Source organism: Podarcis vaucheri, assembly GCF_965113315.1.
Source record: "Podarcis vaucheri genome assembly, chromosome: 6".
Classification (NCBI taxonomy): Eukaryota; Metazoa; Chordata; class Lepidosauria; order Squamata; family Lacertidae; genus Podarcis; species Podarcis vaucheri.
This window is the reverse complement of record NC_138764.1, coordinates 87,773,517-87,789,438: the sequence shown is the minus strand read 5'-3', so window position 1 is coordinate 87,789,438 and position 15,922 is coordinate 87,773,517. Positions and strand designations below refer to the sequence as shown.

The window sequence follows — 15,922 nt, the reverse complement described above, 5'->3', positions numbered from 1 at the left end:
CAATCAATAAAGGGCAGGGGTATCGATATCTTTGGAAGAAGACCCTATGGCTATGACTTCATATAGGGAAGGCAAGGTCACCCACTGTCTGCCCTCCCTATGTTTCAGTGAAGAGGTGTTTCATAAGATGGACATTTAACCAAAGACCGGAAATTGTCACTTTCCTGAGCGGAACATGCAATGCCAGCTTTGATGGCTCTTGTCTATTCAAATGTTAGCTTACATCAGTGCAATAGCTCAAAATGACTATCAAGGAACAGTGCACAGTGGGTAGGCTTTCCTGAATACGTTGTTTACTAATGTGGCGCTCAATATATTTGGCACGTTTTCTTCCAGCCTTACTGAAATGAATAAGAAACGCATAGGAGTTTTTTCATTCATTACTTCCTAGCTGTGGATTTTTCACCCTGTTTTTATAACAGAACAAGTTAGCAGAGACTTGGGTTAGTCAAGACTAACTTGTAGGGATGTAATCACAGCTAACTTCTGCAGCGTTAAAGCATGCGATTTTACACTGGAATACAAGTCCCCAGAAAGCAGAGTAATAGCACAAGACCAGATTATAAATTAACCATTTTATTGAATATCAATAAATTGTATATAATTATATATAAAAAAGTTTTGAATCAGTATAAAATCGTGGCACAAAAATATATAAATACCAGTGTACCTTTGAAATGTAAACATACCCTTTTCTCTTTTTTTTCTTCCTGTTGTTTATGATGTGGAAACAATGTACAAAAGAAAGATGCATTCAGGAGGCACCTGTCAATAACCATAAATAGTTCTTTTGGCACACACCTGTCAATGGGCAGCCTCTCTACACAGGCTGCTATTGTATCGCCTGACAAGTGCCTGCTATTAGTCACAGTTCTTTTGAAAAGCAGTTGTTAAAAGAAGTCATATTAACAGGTGCTTGAGTGCATAGCTGCTCTGTAAACAGGAGTCTTGTTTGAAATGGCTACCCAGTGCCTTCTATAGACATTGTTAATCTTTGAGGCATTGCAAATTATCATTGTGCTGGTGGTGGAAGCAGCTGCCTCGGAGCTAATGCAATACTGTATTACTGCATAGTTACACCTTCTTGGGAGGGTGTGTTGGGGGGGGTATATACAACGCTTAGAGCAAAAGAGAATTGAGTGGGGGTTGTTGGGAACACTTTGCTTTTGTCCTCCTTGAGGGGCATATCAATTCAGGGTCAACAGTTAACAGCAGATTATTTTTTCTTCCCCCAACACCCCCAGAAATAATAAAAAAAAATACTGTGGTCCTTCAGGCCAGCTAGGTGTAAGGCTCAATACTGGGAGATGCTGAACACTTTCTGAACAGTCCTTACACTAATAAAACATCAGAATGCTTGTTGCTTTTGCAAACCAGCCTCACTCTGCTTAACCAAGAAGCATTCTGCCATGGCCAGGGAGTGCGGAACCAGACTTTTAAAACCAAAGGGAGAGGGAGAAGTATTCTGAATGTCACTGCGAGGCCTGAAGCAGGTAGAAGACAAGTTTTGCCCTGGCAGCTGAACTCAAATGGGAGAAACTATATTCCTAGAGGCGCTAGTTACAATATATGCAATTGGCATGGAGGAGAGTCTGTAGCATTTTTCTGCTTCTTCTTTTCCTAAGATGCAAGAGGGAAGATCTCTCAGCGCGCCCCAGTGCAGCCCGTTTCTTCATGCTTGTGGAGAAGTGACATTCTGGAGAAAGTCCGGGAGCAGGTTTTGCACTGGTACTTCTTGACATCCGAGTGAGTCTGCAGGTGGGCGCGGAGGTTGGAGCGGTCAGCAAAGGCCCTGTTGCAGTGTGTGCAGGAAAACGGTTTCTCACCTATGGAGACAAAAGTAGAAGGGAACCCGTTAAACCCGAAGTTCCAAGACTGGCCCATGCATCTGCAAGTTTAATGGTTTGAAGAAACAGGTAACAAGAAGCCAAGCTAATGTATATTTAAATGAGGTACCCAGGATCAAACAGGTAAGAAATAGTCAACCCATTTGTAAGCAGGTTGAAGCAGAGGGAAATTAGTTCCTACCAATTCCGGTGGAATTTATTTCCATTTAAATGGCTTAAGGATCAGGTGTTAGGAGGAGAGCATCATTGGAAGCTAAGCACTTCTCAGCTCCTGACTTCAAGGGGACAAATGCTTCTCTCTCTCCCATCGGCTAGATTTTGACCATGGATGGGACTTCAGTTTCAGTAAATTTACAAATTGATCCAGGAAGTAAGCTCTATAAACCATAGCAAGACTTAACTTTTGAGTAAACATGCAGAGCAGTGGGCATTTGCGCCAACAGGTAAGTCATTCAGAAGTCTCGTTTGACAGAATAAAAAATAATAATTCTGCATCGTGCAACATGCAAATTATCTCATCTGTTGGCTCACTGTGAGCTGTGCAAAACGCAAAGCACTAATTGCATCAGTCTGGCCGCCCTGGAAGCTTCACAGATCCAAGTATAGCTATATCCTTCCCAGAGCGGCTTCCCTGCTCTCCACTCCTTCCTTCCCTCCACCCCCCCCCCCCAGGCCCTGCACCATCCGCTTCAAACTCTTCCATGCTGAAAAGACTAAACAGGATGAATTCCTGTCAGAGAAGTTCTTTTGGAACTAACAAACAGGCGTGCTCAATTTGGAAAAAAGCACAATTAAGTCTTTCTGGCTTCCTTCAGGCAACATCTTTAGAAACCTCTAAGAGGGTGTGAAATCAGCACCAAGTAACAATTAAACTATCCGGGCAACAGGCACAAAGGCCGGCTTGGAGGGAGATGCATTGTGAATGTGATACTCCTTGGATTAAAAGCTAAAAGCGCTTCCACAGCCTGGCAGCTGTGGAGTCTGGTGTTCAGCCTGGGGCGATACAGTAACAGGTGCACCAGGGGGGAAAGCAGCATGGCTACATTAAAAGCACCTGCCTGGGCTGACAGGTCACCTCTCTCTTTCCCTCTCCCCCCTCCTTTCCAAGGTACTTCCCTCCTCCTCCTCCAGCAGTTACCCATTAGTGGAACAATGCAAATCAACAAGGCCTGGAATGATGCATCCCAACAGCAGCTTTTGTGCAGGGAAGCAAGCTTATGTCTCCTTGAAGGGGAGGATTTGTGTGCCAGAGGGAAGCCCTTTGGGATGAGAGCTGTGTTCAAATGAAGCAATTAAAAGCACTATTCTCCCCTCCACAAGCCCCCCCTGAGCAACACCTCGCTCATCCTTGGAATACAGGGAGCTAGAGAGAAGGTGGGGGTAAGGAAGGAAATGCCTCCTGCTTAAACCCCCAAGGAGAGCACTTCATTAGAGCCCATCCCCAGCCTCTGTGTTGACATTACACATGCCTGCAGCGTTGGACTGCGAGGCTCTCTGGTGCAAAGCCCTTTCCAGTCAGAGTGCCCCTTTGTGCAAGAGTGACTCAAGGACAGTTCACATGACTGAGCAGCCTGCTGAGCCGACAGGGTGGGTGTGCATGCCAAGTTTGCGGGCACAGTAACGTGATACGGATCACTTCCTCCCCGCCACGGGCCCAGAGCACAGTGCACACTGCACTGTGCCAGGATGAGCCACATGGAAAGAAAAGGAAAGGGAGGAGGGATTGGGGTACATGCTGGACTAATCAGATAATTGCTTCACTGTGTGGAGTTGGAATAAAAGCAACCAACAATCTCCTATGAACAGGAGCCCCCAATGTGCAAATCTGCTCTCGTGCATTGTTTGCAAATAGGGAACTGAATTTGGGAGGGATTGCAGGTGGATTTTGCTCAGAAATGTTGGTTAGCAAGTAATTTTTTTCAGAGAGAGAGAATCCCTTATCTCCTAGATAAACTGCATGCAGTGTTGACTTGAATCAGGTTGGAAGCAAGGGGGAGAGAAGGAGGGGGGCTGGGGTGAGAGAAGAGATAAGAGTGACCAGAAACAAACAGAAGAATGGCTTTACCGGTGTGCGTTCTGATGTGGCCCTGCAGGAGCCAAGGCCTGGAGAAGGCTTTGCCGCAAATTTTACACACGCAGGGCAGGGTATGGCTTCGGATGTGCATCTTGAGAGCTCCCAGGCTCACATACTCCTTCTCACAGTTTTTGCAGCTGAAAGATTTCCTGGCTTGGGAGTCGCAGTGCAATTGTCTGTGCTTGGAAAGGCCTGCAAAGGTGGAGTAGGACTTGTTGCATTGGCTGCAGTGGAATTTCTCCGCTTCGGTGGCAGAAGAAGCCGGGCTGGGCGGGTCAGAGGTTGTCTTGCCATCCTCCTCTTCGCTGGAGGTCAGGTCCAGAGGTTTGGAACCAGGGCTGGGTGGAGAAGTGGCACTTTTCTTGTACTCCGGCTCAGAGGTGAAGAAATTGGAGAGCAGCCCTGTGTCCCATACAAGTGGAGGGTAGTAGGAACCAGCACTCAGCAGATCAGGCTGGGGGATGACAGAGATGGGGTACTTCTCATAAAAACACGGGGAGACGATCACTGCAAAGAGATTTTTTAAAAAGCCAATGGTTATAAAGAGAGCATGCAGCACTGGAGACAAGTTAGGCAGGTGCTGGATCCTTCCTCACCCACAACATTCCCCACCCTCCTTGAATCAGAACTGTAGAGTTGGAAGGGACCCTGAGGATCGTCTACTAGTCCTGGGTCCCACACCGGGATCGAACCTGTAACCTTGCCGCTATGAGCACCACACTCTAGCCAACTGAGCTATTTGATGGCTTAGCTCTCCCAGCGCCACCTGTTTCCCAGTACTTGGAAAACAAAACCAACTTTCTTCAAGGTATAGGACAGCGCCACAACTAGGTTACTCACACAGCATGACTCAGAAGCAAGCCGTAAACTCAAGTAGCCTAGGGAGCACCAGCATCACTAAGTTTGCACCAGGGCTAGGGCAGCTGTGGCCTCCAGTGGTTGTTGAGACTCCCATCTCCCATCAACCCCAGCCACCATAACTTTATACTCAGGGGCGATGGGAGCTGTAGTCCAGCAAGTCCTCCCTCCCCGGTCTAGAACTTAACCGTGGAGGCTAAACAAGTCTCCACACCGTGTCCAACGGGACTGACTCTCAGCCAACTGCAGAAAGTTACCGCCAAACCTTGGAGACGTGAAAGAGCCGAAACACCAGTTAACATCTCCCTGCCATAGCAGCGGATTCAGCGCGGCGCCGCGGGCGCTCATCTGCCCCCAACAGATATACCGCTTAAGTTTTAGCGATCGACCCATCCATGCTTAACCCTGAAGCAACCGGGGAACCCACCGAGCGCTCGGATGACCCGAGGCTCACGCCCTCTCCGTGCGTCCACGTGCGCTCGCCCGCCCTGGGCGCACCAAATTGCGCCTGGCAGTCCCCCCCCCGTCCACCCCCCAAACTGGCTCAGCGCTCAGCGCCGCCATCTCTCCTCCTTCTGGTCCATCCCTTCCCCACCCGGTGCAGCGCGCCTACCAGTCTGGCTTTCCAGTTCGCTGTAATTGGGCTTCTTGCTGGCCGAGAAATGCTTCTTCACCAGGAAAGAGCGCGGCATCTTGCTGGGGAGTCTGGCGGCGCCGAGGCGGCTCCAATCCCAATCCAAGCACTGCGGAGGTCGGGAGTGGCGATGCCCTCGGTGCGTTTCTAAAGGAAGACTGCAAAAGAAACTAAACCTCGACGCGACCAGTCGGCGTGCTGCGAGCTAAGCGGCCAAAGCGCCAGCGCCACCGGCTAAATACGGGCTGGGCGGCAGGGGGCGAGGCGGATCCGCCCCCCGGTGTCACTTGGCAGCCAATGGGCAGAGGCAGGGAGGGGTCCGGAGGCTCGGCTTTTTCTAGCAGGTGCTCCCCGAGCGAAGCGCACTGGCTAGGATCGGGGTCCGTCGGAGCCGCGGGACGCTTGGGGCGGAGAGAAGCTGGCAAAAAGGGGCTGATCCAGCCAGGTTGTGGGTTTGGCTCATGAAAGCGAGGGAAGAAAAGAGACACCCGGGGAATTGTAGGGGTGACAAGATAGGCCGGTGTGGCGCAAGCTTTCATGGCCGTCGGGGTTGCTTTTGCGGGGGGGAGGAATAAACGCCACTGATTTCACTGAGACCTATAGTTAAGTAATAAGCGTGCCTGGTATTTGCAGCATTGGCTACACCCGTTTATTCCGAAGAACATCCAACCTAACAGCGCTTTCAGCCGGAGACCCACGGAACTTAAAGAGAACTTACTTCTGAGTAGGCGCGGTTCGGATGCAGCTGTTAGGGCGCTGCCTGTGCTAACCCTACCCAAGGGCTGTGCGTCAACAGTTTGCAGTTTTTCCTCCCTTGAGTAGTGTGTGATGGGGGCCGGGGGGTTGCTCAGAATATTCCGACAGTCTCTGGGGGTTGCAAGGAGCAAAGGGGTGGCGCCCCCGGAGAGAGGCGTGCAAGCTGCAACTGCCTTTCCCCCTTCGTCTAATCCAAACCAAGGGCAATGAGGGGAGATGTGAGAAACGCGCATCGTCCGCAGACTTGCTTGGCAACCATATTCACTGAGGGAGATCCGTCCGGGTGTGCGCGCGTAGATTCCCCTCCCCACCTTCCCAATAACCCCGTTTTTTCATCCAGCGCTGCCTGCTTCTGCCTATGGGCATCCGCGCCCGCTCCGCGCACTCCCTTGCAGTGATTTGGAGCCACGTGTTCCCGGCTTCCAGTTCCGGGCATGCCCGCACGCGTCTGCCGCTTGCCACCTGCCTTCCCCTTCGCTCCGTCCGCATTCCAAAGCCTGTGCAGAGAGGCTCTTGGCTGAGGTGGGCCTGGCTCCTTCGGCCTGTCCCCTCTTCCCCGGTCCAGAGCTTGCCTTTCCCTCCCCCCGACAACTCTCAAGAGCCGTGTAGCTGCGTGGGTAGATCAGGACAGCCCTTTAAGCCAAGACAGAGCAGGAGAGAAGCGGGTGGCAAAGAAAGTGCTGTTTCCTTTCCTAGCACCACGCCCGCCAAAATAACGCATCACTTTTTGCCCAGTACTGTATATAAAATATCTGCGCACAGCTTCACACAGTTCCCAGGAAGAACTTCTATACTGCCAGCTTCTGATCAAGACAAATAGTGAGGGTCTCGGTTTGGCTGGAACGTTTGACTTTGGACTTCACAGCCTCTGGTTATTTTAGGGTGGGATTCACATACGTACAGGCAGTGGCGTAGCGTGGGGGGTGCAGGGTGGGCCGGCCGCACCGGGCGCAACATCTGGGGGTTAGGGTTAGGGGGCGCAAATCCACGGGTTAGGGGGCGCAAATTACTTGCCTTGCCCCGGGTGCTGACAACCCACGCTACGCCACTGCGTACAGGCAAATTCAGGTTGTTCACCTAAAGTTTATTTAGTGCTTTTGCGCGACAAACAACCGGCCTCCCCCCCCCCCCCACGCCGTCAGGGCTCTTTGGTTGCTTCTAATCAACCTGCTTTCAGAGCATGCCCTCTGATTTGTTTGCACAAAGGGGCTCCAGAAAACCTGCTTATTGAGCAACTGTTCTGATTAGTTTTCAAGGAGGTTTCTTGAAGTTTGCTATTTGATGAGTTTCAATTCAGATTTATTTATTTTTTGCAGCGAGGTTAGATGATGTTACACCAATGCAAGTGCTAGTTCACACTTTCGAATGTACATTTTTATTACTTTGAAAAGGTTTGATATTTAGGGAGAAACAGCTTTGTTGCACAAGACCTCCCAATCAACTATAATTGTGCAACCTGAGCCAGCAAGTCAGTGTGATCAAATTCAGCTGAAAATGGTGACATCTTGGAAGTGCCCAAAGCTTGGGGGGGGGAGGTGTTATAGGACACCGGCTGACTTTTGAATACTCATTTTGATTTGTGTGCAGGGAGGTTACATTATAGTGCATTAATAAATTCCTAATCCACACTTCTGAGGGCATCTTAGCTCTGGAACCTGCAATTTGCCAGTGAAACTTCCCTGCAAAATAGCAATAGTCTGGTAGCACCTTCTATGATAAGGGAAGTGACAGGGAGATGCACAAAAGTTTTTGCCTGTTTGATACAGCAGCATGCAGCCTCCCTGCAAACAAATCAGGATAAATGCTCAATAAACGGACACCTGGGAACAACCTGTATTTACTATCAAAGGGGACTGTTCATTTATTGAAACAACTCAGCACTAACTGTAAAAGATGTGCCAATGACATTTATGAAGCAGGGAACTTTTGGTTGCTTTCTGTAGTTCTTCCTCATTCTACTAGGACACCAGTGCCCTCTCCAGGAATCGCAGGAAATGCATCCTTTCATCAAAGCCCAAGTAAATGGTCACATCGACACTATGCATTTACTGTACTATGATAACACTTTAACAGCCATGGCTCCCCCCTTCAAAGAATCCTGGGAACTGCTGTGTGCTAAGGGTGCTGAGAGTTGTTAGGAGAGCCTTGGTGCCCTCACACAGCTACAATGCTTAGAGTGGTTTAACAGTGAATCCCTCTTCCCAGGAAACCCTCTTCTCTGAACTGCCCACTGACTGCAGAGGAAGCTGCAAGTTGGTTGCAACATCACAATTCATGCCTTTGAGAGTTCGGGTAACTTGTCCAGACAATGCATTCTCAGTGGCACCCAACCCCCCTGCATAGCATTTTTATGTTTTCAATGGAATGAAAAAGATGGTTCAGTTATTTGAGAAATAGACTTGTCTTGGAGCTTGAAAAGTATACAGTTAGTAATTTCAGTGAGTCTGCTCTTTGTATGAGTTTGTGGTGACCCTTTGTGGTTTAAGCAAGGCATGGGCCTATTAAAATGCTTCTATTGCAGGAGCTAACATAGGTTTCACTAGCTTGGTTTAGAAAGCAGTTAGCGTAAACAAAACAAAACAAAACCTCTAATGCATTTTTCTAGCAGACAAGTTCTGAGAGCTTTATCAAAACCCAGTTACACTTCTATATCCCATCTAGAAAAAGTTCCTCTGAATCATTCAAGAGACGCAAAATGTAGGTCAGCCAACCACTTATTTCTGAGTTACAGTGGTACCTCGGGTTACATATGCTTCAGGTTACATACGCTTCAGGTTACAGACTCCGCTTACCCAGAAATAGTGCTTCAGGTTAAGAACTTTGCTTCAGGATGAGAACAGAAATCGTGCTACGGTGGCAGCGGGAGGCCCCATTAGCTAAAGTGGTGCTTCAGGTTAAGAACAGTTTCAGGTTAAGAACGGACCTCCGGAACAAATTAAGTATTTAACCTGAGGTACCACTGTAGTTAATAACTAATCAATTAAATACACCTGTATTATCAAGTGTTCTGTTCTGGGTACTATTTGCTGGGAACCACAGGTAAGGAGAGCCCTGTTGCACTTGAGTCCTGCTTGCAGTCTTCTGATTTATTTATTTCAGTTTATTAACTGCCCTTCACACGAAGGTCCCTGGGTGGGTTACAGCAACAAAAAACACAGTATTAAAAGCAGATTTAAGCAAATTCCAATCACAACTAGAGAGGGTCCTAAAATACAGACAGTATCTCAAGGGTCAAAAGCCAGGGTAAAGAGCTGGATCTTCTGTATACATTGAAAGAGCTGCAAGGAAAATGCCAACTGCATTTTGGTGGGGAGGGAATTCCACAACCTGGGGACTGCCACAGATAATGACTGGGTATCTCTCTCTCACTCACACACCTGAACCTCTGAAAGTAGTGGAACCAGCAAGAGGGGCCCCTTCTGTTGATCTTAACACCCAGTAAGTCCATATGAAAGGAGACTGTCTTTCCAATAGTTAGACCCCAAGTTGTTTAGGGCTTGAAACACCTTGAATTGGTCCTGAAAACCAACTGACAACCAGTGCAGCTGTTATAAAATGGATTATATCATATGCATTCTATGGGGAGCCCCAGCCAATAATCTGGCTGCCAAGTTCTGGACCAGTTGAAGTTTCTGAGTCATCTTCAAGAGCTCTCCCGTGTAGAGTGCATTGCAATAATCCAATTTGGAGTTGCCCATCCAGTCTAGCATTCAGTTCCAGCAACAGTGGCCGACCAGATGCCCTTGGGAAGCCTGCAAGTCAGACGTGGTTGCGACAGAATTCTGCCCACCTGCGATTCCCAGCAACTGGTATTCAGAGGCATGAGGGAGAACGTAGCCGTCCTGGCTAGTAGCCGCTGATAAGAGAGAATAAGGCAATGTCATTGGGATGGTAGCTTCTATTGTGCTAAAGTGTCCCAGAAATGAATACAATTAGCTGCAGTTAAAGGAGGTACACACTGGGCGGACAATGACAAGTGGTCGTAAAATGAGATAACTGTTGACTCAAAGGCTAAAGTTTGTTGGCTTGCTCTGAGCTGTTTAAACCTAAGTGCAGATATTTATAGGAGGGAGAGGGTGTTGGAGGCGGGCTCTAATTTAGCTTGGCAAGGAAGGTGTATACCCTTTTGATATATTGCTGTAACACCAAAGCTGGAGGCTAGTCCTTAAATGTGAATAAGACACACCGTGACATTCGATGGGTAAATTTAGCATTTGGGGATGCCTACAGGTGTGTGCATGTATATGTGGGACGTAATCTTGTGCAAGCAAGAAGCTCAGGTGACCTGCTCACCTTGATCAGGTGATTAAGGAAATTTTGGGTAGGGATGGAGATAACTTCATTGTAAAGAAACCTGTTTGGTGATGACGTTAGCCTCAGCAGAATCATGTGCCCTGAAGTGAATTGACCACCTGTAATCCAATCAACCTTGGACTAATCCCGGTAACAAAAAGAATGGGGAATAAAACTGTAGTCCACTTGTGCTAAGCTTGCACAACTGTGATCTCCTTGGAGGAAAAAGAAGATATAAGTTAGCAGGTGATCACTACATCACTAGACTTCCAGGGCCAAGTTAAGACATATCTGTTCTTTCAGGCCTTTGGTGATGTTTGATTAAATTGTCCAAAGTTCAGCCCTTTTTTCTGGGGGGCCACAGGGGTACACATACCCCTAAACATTTTGTGAATCTAAGTTTGGCCTCATTGAGGGGCAGTATTTCAATATGAGTAGGAAAATGAGAGTCCCCCTAAACATTTTTTAAGGAAAAAAAGCACTGCCAAAGTTGCTATGGATTTCCTTAATCATCATAATCATTAATTATAATGATTTGCTGTTTTATAATGACTGTAGTTGTTTTGCTGTAGGTTTTATAATTTTATTCAACATTTTATAAACTTATCTGGGACCATCAATGGATAAAGAGCAATTTTGCAGTTCAATAAACAAACAATCGGGCTCTCTCTTTGTTTCTAGGCATTATTTAAAGTGCTGTTCGGACCACCTTCTCCTATATGAGCCTGCCTGCATATTATAACTTGACACCATCCGCAGTGTCCTCCTGTCCGTATGCTTGGAAGAAATGATGGAGCTTTGGAGTCCCTCCACATGCAAGCTTTGCAACTCCTTAGGGAGGCTCCTTTCATTCTCCTCCTACTGGCCTTGCACTACAGCAGCAAGACAGAGGTAGCCAAGATGATGCTCTTCAGGTGTTGAACTATAACTCTTAGCATCTCTGACCATAGGCAATGTTTTGGGGGGGGGTTAAAGGAAGTTGGAGTTAGGAACACAGGAAGTTGCCTTATTCTGGATCAAATCATTGGTCCATTTAGCTCAATATTGTCTACACTAGCAACAGCTCTCCAGGGCTTCAGGCAGGTGTGTCTCTGGAGATGCCAGGGATCGAACTTTCTGCATGCAGAGCAGATGTTCTACAACATGGAGGGCACCATGTTGGCTTTCTCTGGCCCCTGGCTTCCAGAGCAGGAGTGGCTCTCCATATGTTGTTTGTCTCCCATTATTCCCCCTCCAGCATGGCCAGAGGTTAGGAGAGCCAGTGTGGTGTAGTAGTTAAGAGCGGTAGTCTCGTAATCTGGGGAACCGGGTTCGCGTCTACGCTCCTCCACATGCAGCTGCTGGGTGACCTTGGGCTAGTCACACTTCTTTGAAGTCTCTCAGTCCCACTCACCTCACAGAGTGTTTGTTGTGGGGGAGGAAGGGTAAGGAGAATGTTAGCCATTTTGAGACTCCTTCGGGTAGTGATAAAGCGGGATATCAAATCCAAACTCTTCTATTATGGGAGCTGGAGTCCAACAACATCTGGAAGGCTGCAAGTTTCTCCACCTCCATTTTAGAGGCCAGAATTTATTGCTGAGGCTTTCCACAACTGAAATGCAATTATTCTGCTCTGAAATGTTTTTATTATTGCTATGTTTAAGCTGGTTTTTTTAATAAAAAAAATGCTGGCTTCTTATTCTTTATGGTCTGTTGCTTTTTATGGTATTTTAGAGCGCCGCAACCCCAGAGTTGGGCACGACTGGACCTAATGGTCAGGGGCCCCTTTACCTTTTTACTACTTTTTCGTTAGCCATCTTGAACTATATCACAAACGTGGGATATAAGTGTTTTAAGTAAGAATAATGATAATCATAACAACACCAACATATGATAGTGCGTTGCTCCCAAAAGCTCGTGGAGTGTTGTTGCTGTTGTCGTTTAGTCATGTCTGACTCTTCGTGACCCCATGGACCAGAGCACGCCAGGCACCCCTGTCTTCCACTGCCTCCTGCAGTTTGGTCAAACTCATGTTGGTAGCTTCGAGAACACTGTCCAACCATCTCCTTCATGGATCACTGCCTTGCCATGGTGAAGGGGCTTGAATAACTCAGAGAAGCTATGAGCTATGACGTGCAGGGCCACCCAAGATGGACAGGTCATAGTGGAGAGTTTTGACTAAACGTGATCCAGCTGGAGCAGGAACCGGCAAGCCACTCCAGTATCCCTGCCAAGAAAACTCCATGGACAAAAACAACAGGAGTGTTGTAGCTTGCATCTTTTTTTGTCGTTCTAAGAATCATGGAATTGTAGAATTGGAAGGGACTACGAGGGTCACCTAGTCCGACCCTCTGCAATACAGGAATCTTTTGCCCAAAATGGGGCTCAAATCCATGACCCTGAGACTGAGTCTCATGCTCTACCAACTGATCTTTCCAAGGATGGCTGCTGTTCGCAAGATCAATATAACGTGTGCAAATTTACTGAAAATCTCAGTGCTATACTTTTACCATGAAAAAAAGCTCATCAACTCTTCAAGACTCTGCAGGAAACTGAGTGTGATCCAGATTTATTTACATGTGCCGTGCCTCCAAAGTTGCTTGGTTGCGCAAATGTTATGAACAGGAGTTACGACATCCCTGATATCCCCTCCACCCCTCAATGTTACAGCTCTGTTGTTAATTATACTTTGGGGCCGATTCAAATTTTACTGATGCCAGGAGATTTTTTTTTTTTTAATTACATTCACTGCAAAGGGCTCCCTCTGGGAACCCAATGAAATCAGTAGCAGGATTTGCAAAGGAGCTGCTGATGGGTGGCTGACAGGATTGGCAAGTGTAGGTCATGTGTGCTGGTCCAGAATGCCTTATTGGGCCTTGGAACAATAGGTTTTTGCTGGAGACAAGGGTTTAGGAAAGTGCCCATTGCTGTTACATGGAGTATGTGAAAAGTGTGACTTTCAGTTATTTGCTCTGACAATTCACAGCAAATTAAAACATATCAGGTGTCTCCTCCTTGGGCCACAACTGAACCATGTGCATTTAAAGTACTCTTGTAGCACTTTTTACAGTCATGGCTTCCCCTAGAGCAGGGGTCTGCAACCTTTAAGACAAAAAGAGCCACTTGGACCCGTTTCCGAAGGAAAAAAAAACTGGGAGCCGCAAAACTTGCCATTATAAAAATAACTTTTTTGTCACTTTTTTTAATTATTTCTTTGTTTGACCCCTCAGAATTACTCCTCCTCATAGAAATGAACGTTAAATTAGCAAGTTACCTTTTTTTTGTGTGTGTGTTCTTCACTCCCCTTCAAAACAGTGACCAGCGTACATGCCCCCTTTCAATGCAGTGACCAGCGTACATGGTGACCAGCGTACATGCCCCTTACAATGTAGCGGGCGGGCGGGAAGGTGACGTCGGGACGGTGCGTGACTAACGCACGCACAGCCCCCGTGCGACGTCACAGCCAGTACAGCACCCGCCACAGTGGGGAGTGTCGGGGCGCACAATGCGCTTCCTCCCCTCGCTAGTATCCGCCCCGGAGCCGCGGCAAAGGTGTAAAAGAGCCACATGCGGCTCCAGAGCCACGGGTTGCAGACCCCTGCCCTAGAGAATCCTGGGAACTGTAGTTTGTTTAGGGTGCTGAGAGCTACAATCAGCTACAATTCCCCAGCTATTAAACCATTCTGGGATTTTTAACTTTCTGAGGGGAATGGGGATCTCCTAACAATTCTCAGCACCCTTAACAAACTACATTTCCCAGAATTCCTTACGGGGGAAACTATGGGTCATTAAAGTGACACAATAGTGCTTTAAACATAGGGTGTGGCTGTGACCTCAAGTTGGACTTATTTATGAGTAGATGTGCATTGGAACATAATGTTTGAAAGCGGCTTGTAAGGTTAATTGTCAGTGCAATCCTATGCATGTCTACTCATGGGTAGCTGTGTTAATCTTCTGCAACAAAATGGCAGCAAAGTAAATCCCATTGCCTTTGATGAGGCATATCTCTTAATAATTGCTGTATTCAATTTATTTTGATTCGGGAAAAATTCCCCAGAGTCAGAGGGTCCAAAGTCTCCCTATATGTAATATATATTAGCATCGTCTGTCTTCAGAGACAATGGAGGGGTGTGCCTTTGGGGGTGAAGTCAAACTGTTGGAAGGTTACAGTGCCTGTATAGTGCCCCTGGCCTTTTGACATCATCTCTGATCCAGACTCGCAATCTCAAATCCTCATTGATAGGTCATTGATTTAATCAGCGGTGAGATAATCCCACTTACTTTAACCCTTTAGAGATGGGCACCACCCACTTCTCAGGGGTGAACCTTGAAGTTCAGCAAGTTAAAAATAGGCTAAATCCAGGACCTGATTAGAGGTCATCCCTTCAGTGTTGGATTACTACCTGGGAGAACAGGTTCAAACACCTATTCAGCTTGGGTCAATCATTCCCAAAAATCATTTGGGTCAAAGGCCTGGAAACGATGCCTTATGAGGAACGGCTAAGGGAGCTGGGCATGTTTAGCCTGGAGAAGAGGAGGTTAAGGGGTGATATGATAGCCATGTTCAAATATATAAAAGGATGTCATATAGAGGAGGGAGAAAGGTTGTTTTCTGCTGCTCCAGAGAAGCGGACACAGAGCAATGGATCCAAACTACAAGAAAGAAGATTCCACCTAAACATTAGGAAGAACTTCCTGACAGTAAGAGCTGTTCAACAGTGGAATTTGCTGCCAAGGAGTGTGGTAGAGTCTCCTACTTTGGAGGTCTTTAAGCAGAGGCTTGACAACCATATGTCAGGAGTGCTCTGATGGTGTTTCCTGCTTGGCAGGGGGTTGGACTCGATGGCCCTTGTGGTCTCTTCCAACTCTATGATTCTATGATTCTATGATTCTATTCCCTCTTCATTTATTCTACCTGTGAAGTTAAAAGATGTGCACCATCTTGGCCTGCTTAAAGAGAAGGAAACACCAACATGTCATTAACAACACATTATTCCTTCTTCCAACATCCTTGTACGATACTCCTCAAGCCAACAGAGAGCAACCCAGCCATATGGGCATGGTATATATTACAAGTTATTATTTATTTGTTAGAAGAGGTTGAATACTGTCTCCGCTACCCTGGTAAAATATAGCTTTAAGAGAGGGGTGTGCAACCTTGAGTGCCACTTTCCCTCACAGACAATCTACCTGAGGTAAATGGGTCAAGTGATATATCTGTTACCTCTGTAAATGTAGGCCTCATTCCAGCCATACCATTTCTCCATCCTGTGTCAAAGTGAGGAAGAGACAGTAACACATTCCACTCAGCCAAGTGCAGGTGTGGACCTACCATGAAACTCTTGAAGCTTAAGATTCAGGGCCCCAGAAGCAACTTTAATCCACATTGCTTAAACCTTTTAGGCCTAGTAGACCCAATTTGAGTGGCACGACTCAAATTGATTAATTTTTTGTTGTATGTATTTCAACAATCCCAAAGTT

At 47.1% G+C, this 15,922-nt stretch overlaps 1 protein-coding gene across 1 annotated transcript; it reads right to left on the bottom strand.

Annotated features, from left to right (window-relative positions):
• Nucleotides 1-560: 560 nt before the first annotated feature.
• SNAI1 (snail family transcriptional repressor 1) lies at nt 561-5,636 on the bottom strand. The gene is made up of 3 exons (XM_082227203.1): nt 5,393-5,636; nt 3,913-4,428; nt 561-1,826 (listed from the first exon to the last, which is right to left on the bottom strand). Exons 1-3 carry the CDS (start codon nt 5,469-5,471, stop codon nt 1,645-1,647), a joined length of 777 nt encoding a protein of 258 aa, XP_082083329.1. The 5' UTR covers nt 5,472-5,636; the 3' UTR covers nt 561-1,644.
• Nucleotides 5,637-15,922: the final 10,286 nt, after the last annotated feature.

Bases quoted from the DNA above. Each gene is read 5' to 3' on its own strand.
- SNAI1 (XM_082227203.1), bottom strand. From the start codon at position 5,471: ATGCCGCGCTCTTTCCTGGTGAAGAAGCATTTCTCGGCCAGCAAGAAG. The intron at 4,429-5,392 runs GTAGGCGCGCTG...ATCTCTTTGCAG, and splicing joins CGAACTGGAAAGCCAGACTG to TGATCGTCTCCCCGTGTTTT. The intron at 1,827-3,912 runs GTAAAGCCATTC...TTGTCTCCATAG, and splicing joins CCACATCAGAACGCACACCG to GTGAGAAACCGTTTTCCTGC.